At 41.7% G+C, this 27,251-nt stretch overlaps 1 protein-coding gene across 1 annotated transcript in view; it reads right to left on the bottom strand.

The window, feature by feature from the left end:
- The window catches only part of flt4 (fms related receptor tyrosine kinase 4), a 38,352-nt gene extending 11,101 nt beyond the window's left edge, over nt 1-27,251 (bottom strand). The window contains exons 1-13 of the mRNA XM_054596966.1: nt 27,022-27,251; nt 13,187-13,283; nt 10,746-11,020; nt 8,543-8,682; nt 8,272-8,437; nt 7,126-7,265; nt 6,878-7,046; nt 5,791-5,908; nt 5,461-5,645; nt 4,474-4,639; nt 1,998-2,127; nt 1,292-1,400; nt 524-883 (exon numbers count right to left, since the gene is read on the bottom strand). Of these exons, the coding sequence (XP_054452941.1) occupies nt 524-883; nt 1,292-1,400; nt 1,998-2,127; nt 4,474-4,639; nt 5,461-5,645; nt 5,791-5,908; nt 6,878-7,046; nt 7,126-7,265; nt 8,272-8,437; nt 8,543-8,682; nt 10,746-11,020; nt 13,187-13,283; nt 27,022-27,079 (2,113 nt within the window). The 5' untranslated portion in view covers nt 27,080-27,251. The remainder of the gene's footprint in view (nt 1-523; nt 884-1,291; nt 1,401-1,997; nt 2,128-4,473; nt 4,640-5,460; nt 5,646-5,790; nt 5,909-6,877; nt 7,047-7,125; nt 7,266-8,271; nt 8,438-8,542; nt 8,683-10,745; nt 11,021-13,186; nt 13,284-27,021) is intronic.

Here is a 27,251-nt window from a genome sequence, read left to right as displayed (position 1 = left end):
AGAGAGAGAGAGAGAGAGAGGCGGGAAGGAGGAGAGCGAGAAGGACAGGGAAAGGGTAATGAACATACTGACATACTGCACTGATGTGAACAGTGCAAACCAAGAAGCGTCAATGTACAAAGGGTTTCATAGGATTGTCAAAATGTCAAATATCCTATTAAAATGTACATATATCCTCCAGGCGCTGATGCAAGTTTACAGCACACAACGTGAAAGACTCAGGAATTTGTTTGTGCATTTCAGCCCTGCAGCGTCTCAGTTCTTTTTTCTCAGTTGTCCATGTAGTGCAAACACCATGTACTCTTTCCATTACATGTGGATGTTGGTGTTGGGCTGCGTGGGTTTTGTGAGTGTGCGTATTTGAAAGCCCCCAGCATCTCAGCCTCACTGCGACCTGTGTGTGTTGTGGCTGCCAGGGGTTGAGCTTTTCTCTATAATCAGCTGTGGTTGAGAGAGACTACTCTCTACTCTGAGCGGTGTGTGTATGTCTGTGTCTGAAGCATTCATCTCTTTTATCTCTCACCTTTCACAGAGATGTATCTGAACAGGCACTGTTTCTCCCCACTGCGCCTGCTCTGAGCCTCACACACGTAATGACCCTCATCCTGCAGCTGCACGGAGGGGATGGTGAAGTCCAGGACCCAGCTGTTGGAGTGGTCCTGGAAGGAGAGCTGGCTGTCAAGGGTATACGCGTAGAGGTGCACGCTCCTGCAGTCCAGTTCTTGGTGCTTGCCCTGCTCGTCCTGCAAGGCCTGGGGGTCAAGGCGGTACCACTGCAGCTGCTCGTAGGTGTAATTGTCAGCGCTGCAGCCCAGGGACACTTTCTCCTGCTCCAGGGGATTATCCGTGGGCTGCACGTCCACACTGAAGCCCTCGGGGATGGCTTTGAAGGTACAGAAAAGGGCAGGTGGAGTGGTTAGATAACCTTACAAGATAGAGCATGTGCACTGGACATTAATGACATTTTTTATTTTATTTTTGGTTGGTAACATAACATTTTCTTACTTAAATTCTGTGCTCCCCCTGGGCTTGTGTCAGGGGGACACATTCAATAATCAACCATGTAGAAAGTAATGCTGATTTTCTTTATGTAATTATCCAATGTTGTGAGGATCACAAATTCTATTCACCTCTATTCTAATAGGGTAAACCACAGATATCTCAACAACTCAACAATAATTTGCTTGGCTACATAACACGAGAGGAGATTTTGGCAGACCCCTTCAATTATTCAGTGCTTTGTGTTCTTTAGTTGTCAAATACAGGGAGAAATCTAACCCAACACACTTACTGGTGACATAGAAGTAGATCAGCCGCTCATCTTTGCCGACTTTGTTTTCAGCGGAACACTTGTACATGACAGAAACACTGGCGTTGCCAATCTGAAGCCTGCTCACTATCTGTGGGTTAAGAAAAGGTTGACAAGACTTTAATTCATCTGGAGGAAACACGCATATTCTAAAAACAAGTTCAATCTGCTGTCACATAGTTCGCTGTGACACAAACCAAATCTTGCGCTAACAGGTCATCAAGAAGCAAACCCACTCAGGTGTGACTGAAAAATTACAGGATTTTGCGTTTTTCTGTGTGTGCTCATGGGATAATTTCCTCTTATGGGTGTGGTTTACAAATGGACAGGCATGTGTATGTGCACAAGCGCCCCTTGCATGCGTGTCTGGGTGTGCTTATAGCCAGTCCTCACAGGAAGCCTGCAGAGGAAGACTGTTCTAAATATTTCTACAGTGGAAATAGTTTGTGATTGACAAATTTTTGTTATGGAGGTCAGAATATGGGACACTTACATAAAAACATCACAGTACACTTATATAAATGTCGTTTTTTTCTGGGCTATGTCCTAATCATATTCATAGTCATTCTTTTACCGAAATGTCATTTGTATCAACAATAATGTCATCACATTATAATATTGTGATTTATTTTTTTAAATTCATGAATAGGTGGGCTTTGGCAGTCACAATCAAAAAGCTGTGATGAACCTTTTGTCGGCCATCCACCACTTCGACTGATGTGCCAATGGACTCGATTTCATTCATGGAGTTTTCCAAATTAATGTCCTGCCAGTTCTGACAGTCTGCGATCCTGTCACTCTTCCTGTCTCGTCGGACCCTGGATGGAAACACAGACACTTTCATGACATCTCCTCTCATTGACATGCGTAGCAGAGAGAGGGCAGTGGGGGAGAATTCAGAGGCACATCAAACAAGACAACCTGAGGTTTTATGAGATGTTTTCTTTTTTTTTTTTTTTTGTCACCCGCTCGGTTGCATTTCAGATCCGAACATGAGCTTGCATCCAAAAGCCAAGGTAATTATGTGTCCTGGCAACTAATGGAAAAAAACTGTGGTATCAATTTCTGTTATGTAGATCCATGTGAACATCATAGCAGAACTAATGAAACATGAAATGAAATTTTGTTTTGCATTTTCTCCCGAAGGCAACACTCAAATATTAGCAGAAGGTAATCAGGGTCAATTCTATATTACAATCTGCATAGTGTACAAACAGAACACATACTTCATAAATAAATAAAAAATATTATTCTACATATGCACCAATCAATTATTTGTGAAATATGTGGATGATAGAACCTGTTTTGATTCCCTCAGAATATTGCATTGTCAACAAACTGCTCGTTATGACACACACACATACACACAACACACACACACACACACACACACACACACACACACACACACACACACACACACACACACACACACACACACACACACACACACACACACTTGTTTTTGTCAATTGGAAGAACATTGCATTGATTTACATTCATTTCTTGGAGACTTCCACAAACCTTAACCATAATTACGTCTTCTGTTTATGGAAATTTGAGAGTTTGGTGACATAAAGTTTAAATTCTTCAACTGCACACATATTATACATGTTGTTGTTGGTTTTTTTTACATTGGCTGATATCTTTAAGCCCTGCTGAAGGTGTGGCTGTATGAATGGCAATGTTGATCAGAAGTATTTGTTGCTCCTGGCCATTAAATAGTCCAGCACTGAACCACGTTTTGTACGGATAAAAAAAATCAAGGTATGAAGTGTTCATTAGTGAGCTTCAGAGGTGCTTGAAGGTCAGACTAACTGTTTCCCTGTTTCCAGTCTTTATGATAAGCTAAACTACCACGTCCTGGCAGTAGCTTCATATTTAGTGTACAGACATGAGAGTGATGTTGTTTTACTCTCCTCAAGAAAAGGAATGCGTGTATACATGTATTTCCCAAGATATCAGACTATTCCTTTAACTAAAAACCCTCTCTGCAATGTTACTAATACAGACAAAGTCCTCATTATGTGAGACTGTCTACTCATCCATGATTCATTATCATTTTCATTATCTTTTTTTTCTTTTCACCATTTATCCCCAGTTGATAGGGTTCACCCTGGACAGGTCGCCAGAACATTGCAGGGCTTTCGCAGGGCTTACATATATAGAGAGACAACCATTAATGTTAATTTAGTGCTGCCCATGTCCACTCATATGGAAGTAATATCTTTGGAGAGAATGTCGCTCAATACATCTAAGGTGTATTCAGTATAGAACACTTCAGCATGCAGGTGGACTTCACTACTTATGAGTCGAATTTACTTTAATCCTACATTTGATATCAAATAAAAAAAAGCAAATTAAATTTTTACTGTATACACCAGAAAAGGTCAACATAGCCATGCCTCAGTCGGCGCCCTTGAAATGTCACATGAGGATGTACATGAGACAGAACAATAACTGGACATCTGGAGCCAGAGTTGAGCTCAACCTGCCACTGTGTGTTTCTGATTGAACACTCTGTTGCATGTTCACATGGAAAGGTCAAGAGAACAGCAATAACTTAAAAAATTAAGCCTCGGAGAAAGATGAAGGCAAGTGAATATTAGCGGGATATTCAGCAGTAGAGGCCACAACATGTTGGAGGATTAAGTGGAGACGAAGGAGGGGAGAATAGGCATAGGGTAAAGCCTGATAATAAGTGTGTGGGTGTGTGTGTGTGTGTGTGTGTCGGTCTTCTGTGTGCATTTAAGTTTTTGTTTTCCTATGTACGTCAGAAAGTGAGACTGCAGTGTGAGAGCTGAACCTTGGCAGATCCGCTGCAGAGTAACAGTCACGTTATTACCACTTGGGGGAAGAAGCAGGTTGGATATTGAACAGACACCCTTTCCTTTCGTCCTCTCTTTCCTCTATTTACTTCTACTCCACCTTCCTCTTTGTCTGTGCTCTTTTCATCCACCTCGACATTTCTTTCCTCGCCTTCATCATCTCCTCCCTCTCTGTTTCACTCAGAGCCAGTATATGATTTCACCCTGACCTCTTCGCTTCATGCACACTCTCTTCTTTTCAATCCTGTTCAACCATCCATATCTGCTCCAACGCTGGTAACAGAGTTTGGGGGAACTATCAGTCCTGTTTGTGAGTTTGTGTGGTTATTTCCTTACATCCTGCTTTGGGTGCTGTTTAGGACACACGGGCCCCAGGCCCTCCACTGCCAGCTGATGTTGGGAGCAGGTAAACCATAGGCGGTGCATGTTAGCGTCTGGCTGCTGCCACTGGGGTAAGGACTGGACGGATCTGCCACTTCTTTCTCATGGATCTGTGGGGGAACTGGGTCAGAGGAGAGCCAATCAATCACCCCATCCAGTCAGACATAATATCTAGGGGATAGACCTGCCAGTGTTTGTTAATTGGGCAGTACAAGGAAAGGACTAATGCATATAGAGAGAAAGTCATCCTCATATTCCTCATACACAGATATGAGAGGAAACAAAAACATGACTTGTACACCACTAGGCCACTAAAAAACAGAGAGAGAACCAGAGAAGATACGAACTTAACACACAAATGCACTTAGGGTTGATTCCAATCTCCACTTCTACTGCAGGCAGTATAATAACATCAGAATGTGGTGCATACTTTAAGCAGACATAAGTCTGCAAAAAAATACATGTTTACATTTATGACTTCTGGTAAATCTTCCAAAGAGAGTACAAGAGAGTTAAGTGCGGATGCCGAGATTGCGATTCTAACGGAGTTTCCTCTTATTATTTAAGTATATCAGAGTTAGGAGTACAATGCCAGCATGCATGACGGTCCAGCCGCCACAGGCATCTCTATGGTCCAATCAGCTGACGCTAAAGTCGTAGTGCACCAATATATCTCTGTCTGTATGTAGTAAGAGATGTCCTCAACTCAAATGAATATCAGTTATAGTTTTTAATTTATTAGGGACACAGGTAATATGTTTTATATTTCTTGTAAATAAATCCCAATGAATTGTATTAGCGTATATGTATTTTCTATCTACCATTTGTGAACACAAAGAAACAAGTAAACCCCCAAAGAATTTAGTGGTACGAATGTTAACTGTTACACAAAACATCTGGGGTGATCTCCACTGAGGTTACACAGACTGACAGACTAGTTACCGTTGACGACAAGCGTAATGTTGAGCCTCCTCTCCAGCGCAGCGGCACTGTTCCTCAGCACCACCGCATAGAGCCCAGAATCCTCCTGACAGACATCCTTAATCTCCAAAGCATGGTTAAGGTGCATCCTCATCCTTTTTATCCTGAACTCTTGGCGCTGATTTATCAGCTTTCCATCTTTATACCTGGACACAAAGCACAGCTGCTACATTACAGGATACCCTGAAGCTGAGGTGCTCTACCTCTAATCGAATCTGTAAATTTGAGTCTTAGTTATGCTTTTGGAAATTCCACATTAAACTTATTGAATACACCAGAGTCTCATCTCACCATTGTGTTTCAGGTGTGGGGAAGGCAGACACATTAACTTGTAATTTGAACGACTTCTGGCCGGCAGTTACCTCCACCACTGGTCCATTTCTGTAGTTGAGGCTGATAAATGGCTTTTCTGGAAGTAGAAAAATGTCAAAGATAAAAAAAAATCCACCAAAAATCTTCCGAGCATCAAAGACAAACCCCCTGTAGGCTTAAGACTTGATTCGAAATGTCCAAAGAACCTTCTCAGATCACTCCTCTGCTGTTTATCCATACAGCATCTTCACTTTATTGCTTTGCCAATTAATTGCTCTATTCACAAGGAGTGGTTTGAGAAATGTCTGTGGATACTTCAACACATTTATTTGCTGTGACTCTGGGTCACCTTGGAATCAGAGTCACTAAATATTTGATCGGTTTTTGATGGAGTATTCCTTTTAAAGCAAGATTATATCATATTTTCAGGATATAAATAATGAATTCTTCTCTTAGGTAATTTATAAGTAATAAAATTCCCAGTTTAACACCCTCAGGGAGATTTCTCGGTAGAGCTTCTCTTGGCCTGATATGACAAGTAGCTTATGGTGGCTAACGTCAGCTAAGCTTGGTAGCAAAGTAAAGCTAATTTGATATCGTTCTATAATGGAGTTGGCTGCTTACAGCTACACTATCCTACTGTTACACCACATTTAAGCTTTCACTTGAATCCAGCAGCATGACGGTTGGTCCACCAGTTTGTTCAAGAATGAAATATCTCTATAAGTATTATCTATTGGATAAATTACCAATTATTTGGTTCAGACATTCAAGTGCCCCTCAGGATACATTTTGGTGATACCTTCTCTTTTCATTTAACGCTATTAGCTAATGTTAGCATGCTAATATGCTTCAACATTTCACCTGCTTAAAATCAATATGTTAGCATCTTTTTGTTAACATTAAGCTCAATTACAGCCTCACAGAGCTACTAACATAGATTGAGTCTTGTTATTATGTACAGATACTCATAATTAATGGGATATTTAGACTAACAGACTGATCTTTTGAACAAGAGGAAGGCCACGCAGTAAACTGCACTGTTCCCAGCCAGTGCTCTGCTTACCATAAACTATGACCTGTGTTTGTAGGGTATGCGTTGTGTCCGTGCTGGTGATGTTGCAACTGTACGGGCCAGTGTCGGTGACGTTGACATTGTGGATGGTCAGGATGCTAAAAGCCTCTGTGGCGTGAAACTTGGGTTCACGGTGGGGCATTTCATCCATACTGTTCGGCTAGTGAGGAGAAATGAAATTCATGGTTTTAATTTACTGGTGCCTTTCAACGTGCGACCAAAGTGATGATGATATGTACCTGTTTGCGAGGGTAAGACCACTGAATGTGCACTCCAGCGTTAAACTCCACCAACGCTGTGCAGTTCAGGGTGAGAGGCTGCCCCACTATCAGCTCGACTGGGTCCTCAGGAAACAGCTTGACATCGTAAATCTGACTTCCTGTACGGGAAAGGAGAAAAGGGGGAGGTAGAAACAGAGGGACAGAGGGAGGGGGAGACAGTTAGAGAGGTCATGGTGACATCGTCAGCAGTTTTTCCTTCCTCCGAGGACCAGAGGAAATTACTTTCCTTTGGACCAGAGGACTCATCCTATAAGAAGCTGGTTGTCACGAGCTCGCACTATTTCCATGCATGTGTCAAGCCATATATCAGTGAAGGAAATTAAAGTTGAACACAGAGAAGCCTCAATTCAAGATAAGACAGAAAAAGCAAGAACGCTTTGGAAACTGGCCAGTGTCTCTGATATTCAAGCCATCTCTCTCTGCAGCCTCTGGAAACGACATGGGTTGTACAAAAAAAACAAACGCTGGGGATGTCTGTGCAGCAGACTGTGATTGCCTGATTGTTTAACCGCTCCATTAGCGCTCGGAGTGAAGACTCGCTCTCGGTTTCTCCTCTGACTGATGCTGATGTTACTTTTGGCCTGCCGGCCGTGGGTATGAGTTTCCTCTCGCCCTCTGAAGTGAGAGGCGAATGATCTCACACAACATAGCAAAGAGCCTCTGGGTCCCTTGAAGGTCAGTTGCAGCGAGTGGGAACCATAACTTGCAATCTCTTCATCTTAGTTTCCTACAATTTAATTATGCCTTCCCTCTATTTTCTTCTCTTTTAATTCTGCTGACATAATGGCACACGTCCCCACATTAAAAAGGGAGTTGTATTTTTTTCGAGGATAAGACATAATGAAATAAAATCCTTCAAATTGTCAGCATTAAGGCGTAATTGGAACACTGGCTGTCATGCAGAATTATGGTGGCACCGCAGTCGCCACCTTTGATTTCCGTGTTAATTTCCCTTTCAACAAATTTAATTTAAATATTTGTACTGGGTCAGTTATGTTTTTGTAGCTGCTGTAGTTAAGGCTTGTATGATCCTCAATGTGTTCTCTGGAACACATTCAGGAGACTGAACCCTTTAAACCTTAACCCAGATGAAGTGTTTTTTACCTGTCATGTGGATCAGGTAGTTGGTAGATTGATAATCTTTGCCTCCCAGTGTGGTGACACACACTAATCCGAGGATTATCGGCACACTGTCCACAATCTGCTTGGGAATGGACCAGCCTCGCTTGTTGTCCCATGTCATCCTGCTTGTGTCCAGATTCGTGGGAAACTGAGATGACACACATTAATTGCTTGAGGTCAAATCGTAACTTAAAGTATTGATGGCTTTTATTGGAGGAATAAAGTGTGAGTGAAGTCTGTGATGAGTACAAACCGTGTGGAGAGTGACGTTCAGATCCGGCACCGTGACCAGGCATGGTACTATAACGTGGGTGGTGAAGCGGGTGATTAAAATGGTCCACATGTCATACTCCGGGTTGTAGCTGTGTCTTCTGAGGAAGGGCTTCTCAGGGTCTGGGGTGTAGATAGAAAGAGGGAGCTGTTAAAGGGTAAGCCTGATGCCAGCCGCGAGAATGGCAGCTATTACCGAGGTAACCTCATGAGCGGACAGCCACATATCTGAAAGCCTGATAATGACCCCCAAAGACACGCCATATGTGGAGTTTATCGTGATTACCATGTAATGCAACAGCTCAGTCCGTCCTAAAGCAGTAAATAGCATTAAGACCTGCTATTACATGTCGGAGAGAGACAGACAGCCGAGGGGGTTTATTCCTCCTATAAACAGTGTTACAATTCCCCCCCCAAGCTGTCCGTTATTGGAAGATATCTTGTCTGTCTTTCTTTAAACCTTGATGTTCCCCATTTTTTATTGTCTCCGACTCAAAGATTCTGTTGCAGGGGGATTTTTGGAGATGTAACAGCACTTGTGTCACCAATTTACATTGCAGCGGTTATCTCTCCAAAACCTCATATTCCCACAGCAAGAGCGCACACTATTATAAAAAATGCTTATCTCTCAGACAATACCAGCGACTTTTGTACAGCAGCCAAAGTCAAAGTGACTATAGCCTGCCTTTATTCTTATTTCTTTTTTCTCACGATAAGGTTTCTTATTATTTTCATGATTCTTTTTCCACAGCACTCAGAGCTACGACTTCAATCTTCTGCGAAGCAAAACAATAGTTCCTATCTGGAGGCTTATATTTCTGCCCCGTGGTGGTCTAAATACACACAGGTAACAGAAATAATAAACAACTCCTCGCAGCTTAAGTTCTACACAATAAATCACTGCAGGTATTAGAGTTCAATTGGGTTTCTAAAGTGAAGATGTTGCGCCCAGGGCAAGAAGAGTTTGAAAACCATCAGGGATATGAGCCTGGGTATGAGTGTGAAAAGGTGCGTCTCTGAGGAGATGTTTGTGTATTTTACATGAGCCTGCCTGTGTGAGGAAGAGTGCAAGCCCATGCACATACAGTACAATCATGCACACTAGAGTTATGTGTGTCCTGGTGTTTAGATGATAGTGTGCAGCAGAGACGGGGTAAAGGGGCAACGTCTGCCTGTCTAACTCAATCCACATGATACTCTTCCCATCCCGCCACACGCTGGGGCTAATTTATGGCAGCGATTTCATCTGCTTCTGATCAACCCCCCCTGGTTAGATCTGTTGAAACTGTTTTGGCACCTTGTCAGAGGGGATAAACAGGCGATTCACTTGAGTGGACTGGTCAGCAGGATTCCCTTACATGACAATCATGCGTCTCTCCCACTCTCCCTATCCACTCCTCCTTCTACTTTTCTCCCACAGCACATTGAGCAAGGTGAGGAAAAGTATAAAAGGCAAACCCTTAACGCCAAGTCCTACAGTTGGTCTGAAATAAAGAAAGTAGGAGTGATGGCTCTGAATACTAATGTCATATGAGACAATGTGAAACCAGGAGAGAAAACATTGGTAGCAAAACCAATTTCTTTGTGCAGGTCCTATCAGATTTGACCCTATAACGGATGAAAAGTCTCATGAGAAGGTGAATTAAAAGTGAGCTGCTGCTATATTTTAATATAAATAAATGAATAACATATTCTTTGTCTAATTAGAAAACGCCATAAGCTGCTTATTCCTACCTCTATCAAACACTTTGCATCTCTAATTTCCGAAACATTAATCGCCCCAGCTTCCTCCTTGTTACTGAGGCGACAACTTCTATTTCTCTAATGCATTGGCTGCTTTGATATTGAAGTCACAGTCAGAAAGCAGATCTGTTTTAGTAGGACGTCTATGCAGTTTTGTTTAACTTGTGAACCTCCCAAGGAAAAGAGAAACTGAAGAATAAAGGGTCCACACAGCCAAGCCAAAGATCTTAGACCTGATGAATCATGCTCTCTTTAAACACTGAAAAAGTTCAGGCAGCAAAATGACCCACAAACTACAGACTCATTATTATATAAAATGGATTTCTAAATTGAAAAATCAAACTCGTGGTTGGAAATAAGGTCGAGTGGTAAAACATTGACTCGGTTTTTAATTTTCTTGCATCAGCATAGTGTATGCGTGGGCTTGTTGGAGTGTGACTCACCCCTGGCAAAAACATAAATGCTGACGGCAGTGGTGCCGACAATGATGGCCTTGACATCCTTGTAGTAGCAGCGATAGTAGCCCGTGTCTTCGGCACGCACCCCGGTCAGGACCAGCCTCTTGCAGTACGGCCTCCCGAGCTGCCCATGACACTCGCTGACCAAGGCAACCCTCTGACCGGGGGCCCTGGTGGTCGGCAGCTGGGACTGACGGTCTGTTAGCTCCTGTCCCAACAGAGTCTGATCAGGCCAGGCCCAGGCCAGATTGTACTGTCCCCTGATGAGACGTTAGGCGCCAGGAAATGGAACAAAATTGGACGTTAGTATGAGCTTCAGGATGATAAATCATCATCCACAAGCAAAAAATTTGAAATAAAGAATAGGTCAAAAAACTGTTCCAATGAACATATGGAAACCTGATCATTTTTAAGGCAGACTTGAAAAAAACCCTGTTCAGATGTGTGCGTGTGTGTGTGTTTTGCTCTAAATTTCTCAGTGCATCAACACATCCCTGTTTGCTTTGTGCTTTGTCACATGAATGCAGTTATGGTTAGTTTATGTTAACCCGGAGGCTTTATAAGCGAGATTGAGTGGAATCATAATGGCTGCCTGAAAACTGATATCAGCTATGCTTTCACCACCTGCCTCCAGCAACTGCAAATGCTCACATTTGCAGACAGTACCAAAATGTGATGATTGGAAATGACTGCAGAAAATCACTGAGGGCTATTAAGTATTCAGAGGATTATTTTCCAACCCTTGGAGATAGATTCTATCCATCTAGATTGTAGAAAAGTGTACATTGTTAAGACCAAAATGAAACTTCCTGTCTCAGGAGATTATCAGTGGTGCTGTTCATGTGAGGTTTACATACAAACAGCTATTTAAGACCTGTTTTGGAAAAAGTCCAAAGGGATCATCAGCTTTCCAAAGACATTTTTCTTTTCTCGTACAGCAGACACAAATCAGTCACTGGAGTGACAGCTTGGCAGCAGGCAGCGCAGCAAAGATTTCATAAGGATAAAGGATGGTTATTATGGGTGAATTCATATATCGCTTGGTTTCAATCAGTGTAGGTTGTGTTTCAGAACAAAAACATCTCTGTGTGTCATATAGGACAGGGCCTTTTTGTATGGAATTGGATGTAGAGACACATTTTTGGTGTGTTTTTTTGCTGAGTTTTTCCTCATGTGAAATGAGGGTCTAAGGCTAGAGGACACTAAGGAAACTAAGGATTCATCTGCTGATTATTTTCTCGATTAATTGTTTGGTCTGAAAACATCCCAAGCTTATTCGAAGAAATGTTTGTAATTTGGATAAAAAATGACAGCTCTTATTTCAAACACTACAGTTCAAAAGTTTGGAGTCCTCTACCCCAAAGGCTTGTGTGGGTACAGTCTGAGAGCACTACTCTACATTTTTGAATGGTCCTTCATGCTTTTAGGTTGTGCAAAATCCACTTTACAAATACTAGTTATTTTGTATGAATTGGTTTGCAAAACTGGTTCAAGCAGATTGAGAACTCAAAAGGCCAGGAAGAAACTAAAATACCTTTAATCAGAATAGATGAAAAGAATTGAAGAAATCACCAGTTATTGAAAAAAAAATGGATGTTAAGCAACAAAATGTGTGTAGATTTAATTTGGAATAGGTTCCTTGTTCCGGTGTGAAGTGCACACACATGCTTAACAGACTGGAATTAACAGGTGTGTTGCTTTGGGAAAGCTATTCTTTAAACTTAACCACAGAAATAGAAGGTTGGCACTATTGGTATTGAATCAAGGAATATCAGCTGAAAATACTATTCACTGACAAATCACAGTTCAAACCTATTTAATCTAGCGTCTGAGTGGACTGCACAGGGCCCAAAGAAAAACGGTATCCAAAAATATTAAGAGCCCAATTTCCTTGTTATAAATCACCAATGATTGATGATCACTTATGCTTTGCTAGACTGGAAAACAAATTAAATTAAACTCTTTTGCAAATGTATGTAATGCATTTTGTGTCCAAATTATGCTGTTTTTTTATTTCTGTTTAAATAACCATTATTGAAGGAAAGAAGAAAAACATAAATAAAACTGAAGATTATAACATTTTGAATGGGATTGTACACCAGTTTGTAACAATACATCATATTTTATAAGCCCATCATATTTAGCATATTATGTAGAATAACTAGTCACTATATCTGTCAAATAATTGAAATGGAGTGAAAAGTATAATATTACAAAATTGACAAGAAATATCACTTGTCATGCAAAGCATCTAAAATGTGTACATGAGCAAATGTAGTAACTCTCCACCACAGCAATGTATCGCATTCCTCTCATCTTCAGGTCACAATGATGAAAAAATAAAAGGCCTGAAATAACAAACAGCAAGTCATGCAAAAGTGCACCTAAGCACTCCAAACCAGAGCGGCCCACACACGCCCACATACCTGCATGTAATGGTGAGTGTTTCGTTGACTGGAATCACTAGGTCTTCTTTGGAGCTGTCGAGGATGGGTGGAGTCATAGAAAAGCCAATCACCAGACCTGAGGGAGCGAACACAGCAACTGCATTAGATTCATGTTACACAGGTCGGTCAGGCCCTAGTGGTTTTTTGACAGAGCTGCTGGTGGGCTGTCAAATCTCCCGTACACATCAGGAATCTGAAATCCAACACGACAGCAGCTCAGACAGCACGTTGTTCATTACATTTACAAGCTGTAAGGCAATCTGCGGGGCAAAAGCACTCGGTCCCTGGCGCACAGAAACAACCAGACGGAGAAATGATGTCCCACTCATGAGGCGGTGCTTGCTGCTCGGAGCGCCTCACTTCCGCCTCTGAAATAGCCACAAAGCCACCGTTTGCGCTTGATTCATTACAAACGCATTCCCCTTGCTGACTTGTGCTTGGTTAATATGCCGGGGACTAGAATGTCATTACTGTCCCGGAGTCCCCTCAGGGTGCTATTAGTGCTCAGTCAGACTCCACACCTACAGTCTATCATAAATATACAATGTCACCATGAATTATGGCCCACCTGGATATCATTAGATATGAAAACACACAGAGCGATAGCACAGAGGGTATGAGAAGGTGGAAAGGCATTTTTTTGCATTGATGAAAGCTAATGCTGACCATTCTTCACATAAGACTCAGTGTTTGGTTTTTAAAATCAGTGCGATAAGTGAGCCGTATTCAATGTAGCTACGGTGGCACTTTATCAGCAGAGCAAAAAAAGCAGGGGGAACTATTCAAGGACAAACACAGCAGTGAGGTAAACACCTGAAAGCCAACATTGAATATTTTCATATTTGAATCATTACTCCCTTTCTAGGCTACACAACAGACTTCAGCACCGGCATTGGAAAGGCAGTAAGGATGATTTCACAACGAGTCAGTCGAGTCCGGCTGCCAATCAAAACCCAGAGCTCTGGACAGCTGTGATTCTTGTAGACAAGCCTGATTCCTCCAACACATCCTGCTGCCCGGGGAGCACAATAGAGCAAGGTTATTCTCATGTAAATATTTTGTTAATCGTGTTTACAGCAAAGGCTGATCCCAATGGACGGAGACTGATCCGCCTTGGTTCCTTCCCATCTTGCAAACAGACAGAAACTCAAAGTTACCCTTGACTTAGAGTGGTCTGCCCTGAATACAGTACAGTGAATGTAAGCACAGTTGTTTGAAATCTTACAACGGGTTAAAAAAACTTTATTCAATGATATCTATTATCCTTCGTCCCATCTTGTCTGTTTCTACTTCCTAGAGTGACTTTACTTAAAAACTCTCCAATAATAAAAGATGAAACTTACTGCTTCGCTTTCAATGACAAATTAGTAGCCAACCACTTTTTTACAACGTGGCAGAACAAAAACCAAGGCCACTTTTCTGCTGCATATTTTCTCAATATCTGTACTGAATGAGGAAAAAGTCCCTCAAATGAAGAAAAGGTTTGCAAGAAATATAAAAATACATAAAAATGAATTTTGCCAGGGATTATATTTTAAAGGAAGTTATGTTTATTTGCTGTATAAGAGTTAGATGAGAAAATAGATACCACTTTCATATCAGTCTGTGTTTTAATATATGGATCAATTTATATATAACTATATATAAATAGCAATATTTATATAACTATATATATATTTAATCCGTTTGTTTAATCCGGACCAATGTACATCCTGTAGGAGATTTATGCCAGACTATTTCTTGGCCAGAGGTTTCTGCTGGTTGCCAGGCAACCTTAAACTAATGAAAAAACTAAGCATTCCCTTTTTTTCTAAGGATTAAACCAACAAGATAAATTACATGTTAATTAGTGAGCTTTAGGCAAATTTCATTGATTTTACACATCAAAGTCTTTTTACAGGTTTAGGGGAGTTCTGGTGAATATGTGGGGAATGGTTGTATGAAGCCTTGTGTGTCTCCAGAGGGAGCTGTGCAAAGTCTGATAAAATCCACTCCTCAGCTCTGCTTGAGGCTATAGGGATACGAGGCTACATTAGCTGCTATTAGCACAGTTTCTCAGCAACTAATCCTGTGTGCTTTACTACGACTGCTGTTGACCTTCTTACTTTCTTTCATGCTAATAATGTTTTGATAAAAAATTCAAATCATTGTTCATCTCGGCTGGGGATCACAGTTCAGTCAACAAAACCACTAAGCTACATCTGTTTCTGCCTTCGATCATATATTAAAAGTGACATGATAATTTAAAACCATAAAAAACCACTTAAAATGTGAACAAGGACAGCTAATATCGCTATGCTGATAGAAAAACAAACAAGCTACTCCGCTGAAGTGGGAAATGGAGGCAGTCCATTATCTTTCCCAGGTTGGCTCCTAGCGGGGTATTCCTTCCTTGCATTTTCAGAGATCGTTAACTCTGCGCCAGAGGAGAGGGAACGTTTTCCTTACATAGATGTGAACCCTCCACCAACCTCAGTCCCATCCCCACCCGTCTGCACCACAAACACAGCTTTGTCCACCCTTTCTCACACCTGAAATGCTGTGGGCTCTGACAGAGAAACATACACAGAGGCCAACACAGGGCCCCCCAAGAGCTACAGACAACGGGAAAGTGCGAAAGGAAATTCCTGTCAGGACTAATAACATTTTCATAATTTTAGGAACAAAACATGTCTTTCACACTCACTTAGAGAGGGGAACAAGATAGATCATCTGCTTGAGTGAGCTATGGATCCTCAACACCTTTGTGTTAAAGTTTCAGACCATTATTGAAAGTAGACCTTGATTTTTCCACCTGGCAATAGATAGAGATCATACTGTATGTTTAAAGCCTGGGAGCTTGTATATTACTGTAGGATGTTCAAATGGTTTAGAGTAAAAAAAGACAGTTTTCTATTGTTTACTACCAGCAATCATTGTGGTTTCTTTTAACAACAAATACAACCCTACCTTACACCTAATAAGTCATTTCAGTTGCCTAAACTTAAAACCTCAAACATAGAGCTGGCCTATCAGAAAAACGTTATATGTTTTTGGAAGGAATTACGTCACCTTGTCACCTTATCACCTTATCAGAAATCACTCATATGGTGGGGTTGGGCGATATGGCTAAAATCTTCTACAACAATCATTTCATAACTTGATAACTATCTATATCACAATATAGCATATTTTCTGACAATTCAATAAATAGTCTATATCAAATAACCACATGGTTTTGTATACTCTGGTGCGAATAAAATACTTTTTTAAATACTCTCATTTAATTAAGAACTTTACTAAATAATCTGAATTTCTGAGAAAGTTCAGTTAGTTTGTGTTTGTTATTATCAACTTAGACAACGTGTAGACACTATGGCAGAAAATACAGGTTGACTCCCACACAGATTCTACTTTCTACATTTTTCTACAAACAAAGACGTATGCCATCAAAATAGTTTGAAAGATAAGATATTATTCCCATTGTCCAAAGACAAAAACAGGACAGACAAAGCACTACACATTTCTATACTGTATATACATTCAACAATAAACAAAACATGGGGAAATATACAGGTTTAATCCAGTGTAGAGGCTGCCGTAACATGATTTTCTTTCTGCGAGATGTGCACATGAGCTCTGAGATAAACCACTACTGTAGCTGAGTCTCAATGATGGATGCTTCCCTCACAATCAGGGGAGAGATCGCACGCTGACAGACAGGATGCAAATTATAAATCTTTTTGAAATGTCACGACTAACTGGCGTTCCCTGAGAGACAAGACATCAAGATGTTGGAGGTGTATTTTGGGAGGAAAACCTGCAAAAAGATGTATTTACTATTAAAAAAAAGATGATTTCAGCTCATGCTATTTGAAATGCTCAAGTAGAGTAAGATGGACTGATATGTCTATCACAGCACAGCAAGAGTGTGTCACACCAGAGGGCAGAAGACATTACGCCCACATGGAGTAAAGCTAAAAGCTATTTGAAGTCGAGAAAAACATTGCAGAGATCATTCAAACAGATACAATTCATGACAAATGGGCTAGTGTCCTCTGAGTTCAGCAATCCTGACGCGGTCTATTTCCAGGGCGGGTTTGAGGCTGATGTGCGCCACATTACCTGTCAAGACTTTGGATCTATTATACTATATCACATGGCATCCTAAGAGGCTTTCCGATATCTGCCAAAGCAGGTGCTGCAAAGTCATAACTCAATGTTTGCTTGGTTACACAAGGCTGCTGGCCAAAACAGCCGCCAACAACTCTGCTGTTTGGACACTTCAGATTGATAGGAGGTAGGAATTATTTACGGTTACTGTAGGTGGCTCCCGCCCATGATGCTCCAGGAGCTTTTGGCTTTTTCCCCATGTTTCACAATGATAAAAATGTTTTGTGTCAGATGTCAATATTTTCCATATGGACGTGCAGTATAATATATACACTCTGTTTCCAAACTGTTGATGTGGAGGCCTGTCATCTGTCAGCTGCATTAAGGATTTGAAGAGAAAAAGTAAAATCCCATAAGCAATATTTTGCGCATCTTAAAGTATAATTAAAAGCATGTTGCTCCGATGTACAGCTGTGTGAAGCAAATGACAAAGAAAAACAAACACATGGATTCATACAAGTTCTCGGCTGATAGCATATCTCGTCATGATAAATAAACACATTTGCCACGTTTCTTGACAGATTGTTATGACTGTTATCACTCAGTTCATACTCAGCTCATTTAATCTAATGTGTTTTAAACAGTGAGGTGAAAGAAAAGAGTCTCCATATATCGTACGAGCTTTGTTCCCAAACAGCAGTTTCAGCTGGAGGAGAGTCAGCACAAACAGACATGTAGGTGGACGGTGCGAAAGCAGAGCTGCAGCTGTGAACTCTGGGTAAAGGAGACTGTGTTACCCTTCTTTACACAAGGCTGCAGATTCAAAAGGAAAATGACTCAACAGTGTCTGAGTACACTTGAGTTTAAAGCTTGACTTCATTGACTATTCAAGAGACAGACTTCTGTTCATTTCTGTGAGATATGAAAATCAATCAGTTGAACTGTTGAGTCGTGTAATCCATCACAGGTAACATCTTGTCTGCATTCATTTTTTGTCAGTGTTTTGTTATCATTGCAATGTGAAGAAGGATTTGAAAAGTGTGCATGACGCTAACTCATTGTGACAGTGTAACTCTGAAAAAAATAAACGCAGAGTTGATGTTTATTGTCATAGATAACATATCACCAGCTTTTGAGAGTCTTATAATCAATTTGTTTTAACAGAACAGACATTAATGGAAACCAACGGCTGCCTGGAAGGTCAGAAAAACATATTTAAAAAATGAAAACAAAGCAGCATGGCCTGTCAGTCCGAGGCCATGGCTCTTGGCCGGAAAATGGGAGTTCAAGTATCTCTTGTTCACCAGTGACGGTAAAACGGAGCGTGACATTGACAGGCGAAAGGCAAAGCTCTGGTTTTACCAGTCCATCTGTGTTCTGAGGCTCACCTGTGGTCATGAGCTCCGGGTAGTGACCGAATTATTGAGATTGCAGATACAAGTGTCTGAAATGAGCTGAGATAGGGGGAGGAGCTCAGAGCTCATCCAAAGGGAACTCGGAGTAGAGCCGCTGCTCCTTCGCATCAAAAGGGGCCAGCCGAGGTGGTTCAGGCATCTGATCAGGATGCCTCCTGAACGCCTCTTTTCTGAGGTTTTCTGGACAAGTCCAACAGTTAAGAGGCGCCAAGGTAGACCCAGAACACGCTGGAGGGAATATATATGTGGTCTGGCCTTGTTTCACCTTTGGGTTCCCCCAAGAAGCTTGCTGCCCCCTTGACCTGGCCCCATGTTGGCAGAAGAGAATGGATGGATGGACAACAGCATGATATGCATCAGAATTGCTTGTATAGCCTATTATTCAAATCCTTCAGCTAACAGCATCTGACAAATCAACATGGATCTATTCAGCTTGCTTGGCCTGAAAACTCAAATGTATGGTGATTGGCTTGCTGGCAACACTCTTATGTGAACAGGGGGCAGAGAGCCAAAATAATATTTGAGCTTGGTTCCTCTCTTTTCCCATGCATTCCAGCTGGTGGTGCAGAGATAAGCAGCAGCTTTGGGTGATTAGCTTACACCAACAAAAAGCAACATCACGTTATAATCTACAAAGGTAAAAACACAATATTTCTAAAGCTGACTCACTCGTTCTGTTATCATATGATTACACAGGGCATAAACACAAGTTTAGATGTATAAAACAGAAAAACGCCCCTATTGTCTCTTGTGGCCAATTTTCTATGTTTCAAGCACTTTAAATGACAATGACTGCAATTACTTTATAAACCCTGTGATTCAGTTCATTGCGTTCACAATGTCTGAAAATAATTCAGCAATTACTGAAGGTATAAAATAGAATAACATTTTATTGGATTTAATTAGATATGTTCTTGTCTCGAGGAAACAGCTCACTAAACATGTCCTTGTAAAAACTTGACAATGTTCTTGCGAAATGCGCTTTCTCTGTTGTGAAAAGCCACTCTTAACTGTGGGAGTAATGTGTGTGTACCCTGCACCAGCTCCAGCTAGTTCAGCCAGGCAACCATCAAGGTTTGAGTGGTGTAAAAAAACTTTTCAGACTGATATTTGTTTGAAACAGCAATAAAAGAGAGGGAATGATAAGTGCTTTGGCTGGTTTAATGTAGTTCAGATAAGATTGAGGCAGTGAAAAGAGAAACATGCCAACCATGCCATAGATGTTACATATAGAGATGGCTACATTAGACACACACACAGCTGGTCTTTCTGCCTTTGCTGTGCTGCATGCCTCCGTCATGATGGAAGGGCCAGATGTGAGATAAGTGTCAGAAGTCCGAATTTTTTTTCAAGGACAATTGGGTCTGTTCACTCAGCATGCGAGTCAGGCTGCACTTTGATGTGTCAGCTCCACATACCTGGTTGACAGGGAGGAAAGATGTGCGACTGGTTACTTGTCAATTGAAGTGTTCAAACAGCATGCCAGAGGAACATCGGCGGTAAAGCTCTTTATTTATTGAAGGGCCAGAATACGAAGACGTGCAGAGGTCTGCCGCATTTACAAGAATTCAAGACAAGTAATGCATGACATAAATTTAAGGGTAAAGCAATTGCAACCTTCTGAAAATATGTGCAGATGTAAGGTGAAGCTGACGTTTCCTGTCATGCTTATATTCTGCATTTAAACTGCAAAATGGTTTAAGATGTAAGGCACATAATGTTGGGAAACATCTTTATTTGATTTAATACCAAGAGTAAGATGTGAAGATTGATACCACTTTTATGTCTGTACAATAAATATGTATTGAATTTTTTATAAATAAAGCAATAGCACTCCAGGGCTTAGAACAAGAATCAGAAAATAGTGAACATTTTGAACTTAAAGTAAATCTGCAGAGTTACAGATTCCATGATATTTTCTATTTAGATGTATTATGTGTTGTTTTGTGAGGAGTTACGGCAAAATGAACTGCAGTACATACAGGGCAGTAGATCTTTCACCCATTTAAATGCCTCTGCGTATACGTTCATCTTATCCTTCTCTGAGCTCTGTTCATGGCTCGTACTGCTGTTGTCAAAGTCAGGGAGTACTGGAACTGGACTTCCCAGCCTATGGAGGCCACCTGCTGACTAAAGATAAATCACACACACCCAGAGGAAGACGCCAAGCTGCTATAAGGCACTCTAAGCCAGTTAAAAAATGTAAAGCTTCTCTGACAGGCAGACAGATACAATGCAGGCGGCAGTCAAGAGCATCAAAGGTACACATGAGCGCAAGTGCTCCCCCTCCACGGGTACGACACGGGGCACATTAAAGCTTGCGGGAAATGCAGCGCAAATGTTTTTCATTGGGAGCAAATTTCCTGTTTTCTTTATCATGTTCACGCTTCTCCCACTTCCCTTTTTCATGGACGGTGAAGGAGATGTTGCCGTCAGTGTTTCCTCGCTCCTCTGTAGTTTTGTCTATGATCAGTCACATGACAGGAACGGGAAGAGAGGAACCTTGTGTAAACAAAAAGAGCTTTTTCTCAGAGTCTCAGGAAGCGACATGGGAGTCCTTCAAAAATAAGACACGGGTTTTCACAGATATAGTTATTGGAATTCTACTGTGGCTTCCTGGTTATATGCTGTAGAAATGGGTGAAGTGCCAGCTGTGAAATTCCTTCAAAGGACACTTAAATTACTTCTCACGTGGTTTAACACATTTGAATGAGACAGCAAATGAGTTGCACTTTTTGTTAAATAGCGACGTGTAGGTGACAGTACAGCTACAGTTGTGTCAGTGACCCAGTATCTGGCAAAGGGCCAAGGCTGGGGAACTCTGAAATAGCCCTGTATGTCCGGCGATAGACGGGAGGCCATGCAGGCCATGGAGCAGACCTGCACTCTGGATGTGGAGTCAGCCGGCCTCAGGCTGTGTACCATACTCCCTCTTTCTCTCTCTCTCTCCCACTGAAATAAATAAAGTCCACTTCCTCTGTCATCTGGACACAAGGCCAGGCCAAAGCCAGGCGACGGACTGACTGGCAGCCCGACTTTGATTTCATTGTTAGTACAGAGGAGGATGACATCCACTACGTCCCTGTCCTCTCCACTATTAAGGGGAGTTAGGCCCTTTCAACATCCTGCCAGAGGAGGGGTGCAAAATTAAGGATGCGGCGTCAAGCCATCTGGTCCAGCTTCCTATGTTTAAACCTCTGTCCCTGACTATATCTTCCTGTATGCCTCACAGGCACACCGGACAACTGAAGCTCTTCCTCCATTTTTTTTGCACGTCATCATTTAATCTTTGAGAAATGTTTTCCCCTGCTGAGAAGGATATCAGGCACATTCAGGGATTCTGGTAAATGCTTTGTTCTGGCTCCTGGCAATAGCATTTCTGCTGAGAAACATCTACAATATCTCACTTAGTACAAGCAAATGCCAAAGATTAACCAAATCCACGCCTGCTGTGATGGCTTGCACGCTCCTAAAACTCGTGCTGCGACTGTTCAGAGGCCAAACTTTGAAGAGCCCTATTACTGTGGCTGTTACCTAATTGCTGGAGATTCAGGCCATAAACAAGTCTCTGCTGCCGTGTCAGATGTCCCAGGGAACTAAATCACTGCCGCAGCTTAAGTTGCCGTAGAAAACAAGGGGCAAAGTAGGGAGTGCCGGGTCAGCAATTACGGTGCTGAATGCCTAAAGGGAGGGAAGATGGCAATTTCCTCAGGCTTTGCCAATGGACTCTTTCCCATGAACCTCAAGCGACCTCCAATCACAAGGGAAGAGGTATGAGTGACCAATGAAAGGCTGGATGGACTTCCAGGTCACAACCCTATACACACACACATCAGAGTAGCAATTCGAACATAATAGTGATGGACGCTCTCATTAAATTGATAAGTGCTCTAAATGATGCTTGTTTCTTAGCAACGCAAGCCTTTTGGAGAGTTGTTATATCCATGTAACAGCCGCCGCGTCCCAGGATCCAGTTTCTGCCTTCAGAACGTGTGTAGAGGGATCAGCCAATGAAGGCAATAGATGCCAAAAAAGCAATTTCTCTCCAGTGTCTGTCAAAGCTACTTACAATAAACACCTTTTCACCAGCTGTTACAGATGCTGAATCTCATATATTCGGCCTTCCATTAGCCGGTCAAGAAAGTGTTTCAACCCTTAGGTGAGCACACATAGCTGTAAATTCAAAATCCGTCTTACTCTGGACTGCTTAATTTGTTGATAAACCCACCTCCCTGTTAAATGCAATCCGATTCCCCAAGATTTAAGCTGAGCAGAAGAATGTGCTGCAGTCCTCTCAATGATTTTTCGACACAGCAAGCAGCAGTGACATAAATTATTTCATCTTCTTCTAGGTAAAAGCACTTAAACATTTAATTGTGCACGCTACCACCCCTTAATGCGTATGTTAATCCACTCATTGAGTTATAGCTCATTGCTCATAAAAATGAATTTGCTGGACATGATAGAAAGGACAGAGAGGGAGGGAGAGAGAAAGACAATCAATAGGTTAAACCTCCTCTGCATGGTAATTATTCCGGGAGAGTGTTAAGAATGCTAAGAAACTTTGACATTGTTGGAGCCTGCTCTATGAAAATGTGAACCTTTATCCATTATTTAAATCATATCACATCTCCCCAATCTCTATGACGGACAGCTTTTACAGCCCGCCTTCGTTTGTGGCCAACTATGAACACTTTTTATTACTGACGTGGTCTGACAACACGTCAAACAAAACAGCTCTTTTTCTGTCTTAAAACGCGAGCAGCTATGCAAGGCTCTGTTTAGGCACAGCAGTGGTTTTAACTGCAATAGCATGCTAAGATGCTCACAATGACGTGTGTGTCTGATGAGAAAGTCATTAAAGTTTTGCATGTATTAAGTAACAAACCAACATACTGAACACATTTCTACCTGATTATGGCGCTAGATGAATAGTCAAGGGATCACCGAAGTTTAACAGTTCATCCTGAGTGAAAAATAATTGTCTGTGCCGATAGCATGGCAATCCATCTAATAGTAAGACATTTCACAAAAAAACACAAATGTCAATATCATGGTGGCTCGAGATGGAAAGTCAGGAGGATTCATCCTCTGGGCACTATGGATATCTGTACCAAATCTTACTTAACTAAAAGACCAAAATGTAAACCTCATGGTAGCGATAGAGAAAAAGTCCAGGGATTAACAAACGTATCGGATAAAACCCCTGTAGGACCATGAATGTCTGTATAAAATTTCATGGCAATCCGCCCAGTAGTTTATGAGATACAGCAGTATGGACCGAGGTGGTGGAGTGGCCTACAGAGACACATTGCCACACCTAGAGCAATACAGCTAGCATGAAGCTAAGATTGCTCAAAACTGGGCACAGAAAACACGGAGGGGTCAGAAATATGAAAACAAAAATACCACAGATGGTTTTCATCAACTATCTAACACCGACTCTGACACATATTTGGCTTTTGCTGCAGATTCCTGGTGTTGAAAGAGCTTATCTCTCAGCTTTAGTCATATTTGGGGTGTTGGTGCTTTACCATCATGAGAAAGTGAGTGACCAGATATCAAAAATGCCCATGGGGCCTCGCTACTTCATGCCAGTGATGAGTGAGGCACCGGACTCCCTATTTATTTGGACTTTACTTTGCAGAGAGCTTCCCACACGGAGCAGCAGCAGCAGCAGCATTCCTCTCTCATCCAAGCTGATCTCCAGCTGATAGAACCAGATATGCGAGGACAGACACCGAGGGTCCGCTCCTCAGAGTCCTGAGGTTGGATCCTGAGATCAGCGCTCAGGATAGGGGGCTATTGTTGGCTAAAACAACTCGACCTCTATAAGTGGACGACTACAATAATACCCAGAGTTGAGAGTCAGATTTCTGGGATGATCTGATCATGCAGAGGTATGCGTACAGAAAACACTCTGCTAAAAGCAACATCAACACTATGCACCCAAGACACAGAGCAAGCCAAAGATCATTCGGCTCTAAAGCTCAGCTTTAGAAAAAGAAATAAAAACGATTCCCCTGCTTTCATGTGTGACTGGGAAGGTTTTCAATAGCCAATTATGCTACAACAAAAACAAGGAAATTAAGAGGAGATGAGTCAATGAGTCAATGAATCAATGAGTGATTCACGAATCATTTCACAAGTATTCATGTCTTCTTTTTTTTAAGACGGAATTTCTGTAGCTGGGTTTTAAAATGTTTAGGAACCACCCTAATTCAAACCAGAGACAGAGCGTGACAGGAAGATGGAAGAAAATGGCTCGGTGTGAAATCTTGAAGCTCCATAAATGCAGCTGCTGCGTAAATTATGACACCCCGCCAAAGTGACAATGACTTCTGGGCTGGCTCTGAACACATAATGGGACAGCAAGCTCATCATGCTTGCATCAGATTCAGTCGTGTTATTATCAAATATATTTGGATGTTAAGTAAGTCCTTCAGGCTAGGACAAAATGCTGAATTTCAATTTGTTCATTTTTTTGTATTCTCCAAGTTATTTCACAAGAGAAAATTGCTGCGTTCAAGGTACATGCTCTCAACTTTGGAGTTTTGTCAAGCTCTGCATACATGAATGAAAAGAAGCACTTTACATAAACGCTTCATTTCCATTATGTCAAGACTATGTTTAACCCTTACAGAAAAAACAACGTGTTCATTTCAATCTCAAAAGGTGGTGGGCCAGCACAAGGCCTCTTTCTCTCACCTCTCCGCCTTAATGTGGCCCTAGATCTCACAGTTACATTCTGTGAGGCTGTAAGTGAAAGATGTGAATCTGATGGTTCTCCTGCCTCCAGGGTAATCCTAATATTGTGCTTCTCCTTTATGTGTTCAGCATCGACTGAGAAAGATGGGGGCCCTGTATGGTCGAACGACAGTGGCAATGATTCTATCAACGAGTAACACCTCACACCCGCTAATAGGCACATCAGGTCGGTGTGACAAGACGTGTCAGACAAAGCTTTACAGTTCCAAGGTACACATCGTGGATTAATGAGAAAAAGACGAGAGACTCTACACTCAATTTGTCGCACATTATGAATCCATCCTTACTATTACTGAGGGCAGGGATTCCCCCTTAATGGGTGTTATAATGCAATTAGTCCTCATTCCTCTCAGCCACTGTTTATCTGTTCCTACAGATGTACATGACCCGCCCAGCTCAGTGAAAGCAGCATTACCATCCCTCCACTCCGGAGCTGTGATTCAGATAACCATATGGCAACTGCCCCCTCACGAAAGTATTCCCTGTTCTTCATGAACAGCTGTTCAACAGCAATCAGTGATGACCAACTCAAACATATACATTCAGTCACTGTGCAAAAACTGCAAACAATCTCAGCCATACTGCCAGATAACAGAGTCATTTAGAGGGCCCTGTTTCAAGTATCTGATGTGAAAACAATGTGCTTCAGATTATTCAGTCTCAGTTTTACTGATTTTTTTTAGACACACACAGGGGACCAAAAGCACATGTGGAGTCAGATCACACTGAGAGTAACCCCAAAGTTCTTCAAACAAAGTTGGTTTGTACTGGATGCAAGTGACATTTTCTCACCTTTTCTTGCTTTGCACAAATATGATTACATTAAAAAAAGGACCACTCTGACAGATGTGAAGGGGTCTGACCCTCCTCTTCCTCTGCATGTCAGTCCAGGCTACAGACAGCTCTCCTTCCAATCTACCACTAAAATCAGACCTACATATAATATATACATATGATCTGTTAAAATCACTCAGATTTAACATAACAGACAGAATCTTTAACTTTGTTCCCCTTCTTCTGAGTTTAGCATCATCAATTAACAGCTGCCTCTTTGTCAAACACAACAGCATTCCTCCCCCTAGTGCCTATGTGCATGTAGACTTGAAGACTCCCACTGGCTTCCTTATTAATTCAGTCCCATAATGAGAGGCAACATTTTCAATCATGGATGAGTTGGAAATGAAGAAGAAGAAAACCCACCTGCACTGACTGCAAACAGAAGAGTTTTCAAAAGCAGACTAACCTGGAAGAATATCATGTTTTTGATTGCATGTAATGCATTAGTTACAAAAATATTTAAAAAAAAATATTCCACTCACATATTCAATAGATAAAAACAGAAAGTAGGTGTTCAACGGGAAAGCTTAGATTCAGGATCTACCTGGCTTCAGTTTAAGACTGCAGATTAACGCGAATTAAACTCCTAATGAATTATTTACCGAAAGTCAGTGTAAACAGTAAACTCGACCTTTCCCCTCGTAAAAAGCAAAAAAACTCATGCGCTGAAAACTTTCAGACTCAGGGTAGAAGTATCCTCACCTGCAGCATATGCTATTCCAATCAAAGTCCGACAGAAAGGCGTAAAGTCTGTCTTCATCTCCAGATCTCCGGTCCAGAAGCGCAGAAGCTTGAGCGCTGTTTCTTATAATAAAAACTCGTTAGTTTTAAATGCTGGTGGAGACAGTGGAGAGGTGGTTTGAATGATTGTCCATGGAATTAGGGGGGTGGGGGGAGACTCAGGTGAACCTCGGTCTGTAGTCTACTCTGCA

This window comes from Anoplopoma fimbria, chromosome 4, assembly GCF_027596085.1.
Source record: "Anoplopoma fimbria isolate UVic2021 breed Golden Eagle Sablefish chromosome 4, Afim_UVic_2022, whole genome shotgun sequence".
NCBI lineage: Eukaryota > Metazoa > Chordata > Actinopteri > Perciformes > Anoplopomatidae > Anoplopoma > Anoplopoma fimbria.
This window is presented reverse-complemented; position numbering and strand designations above follow the sequence as displayed.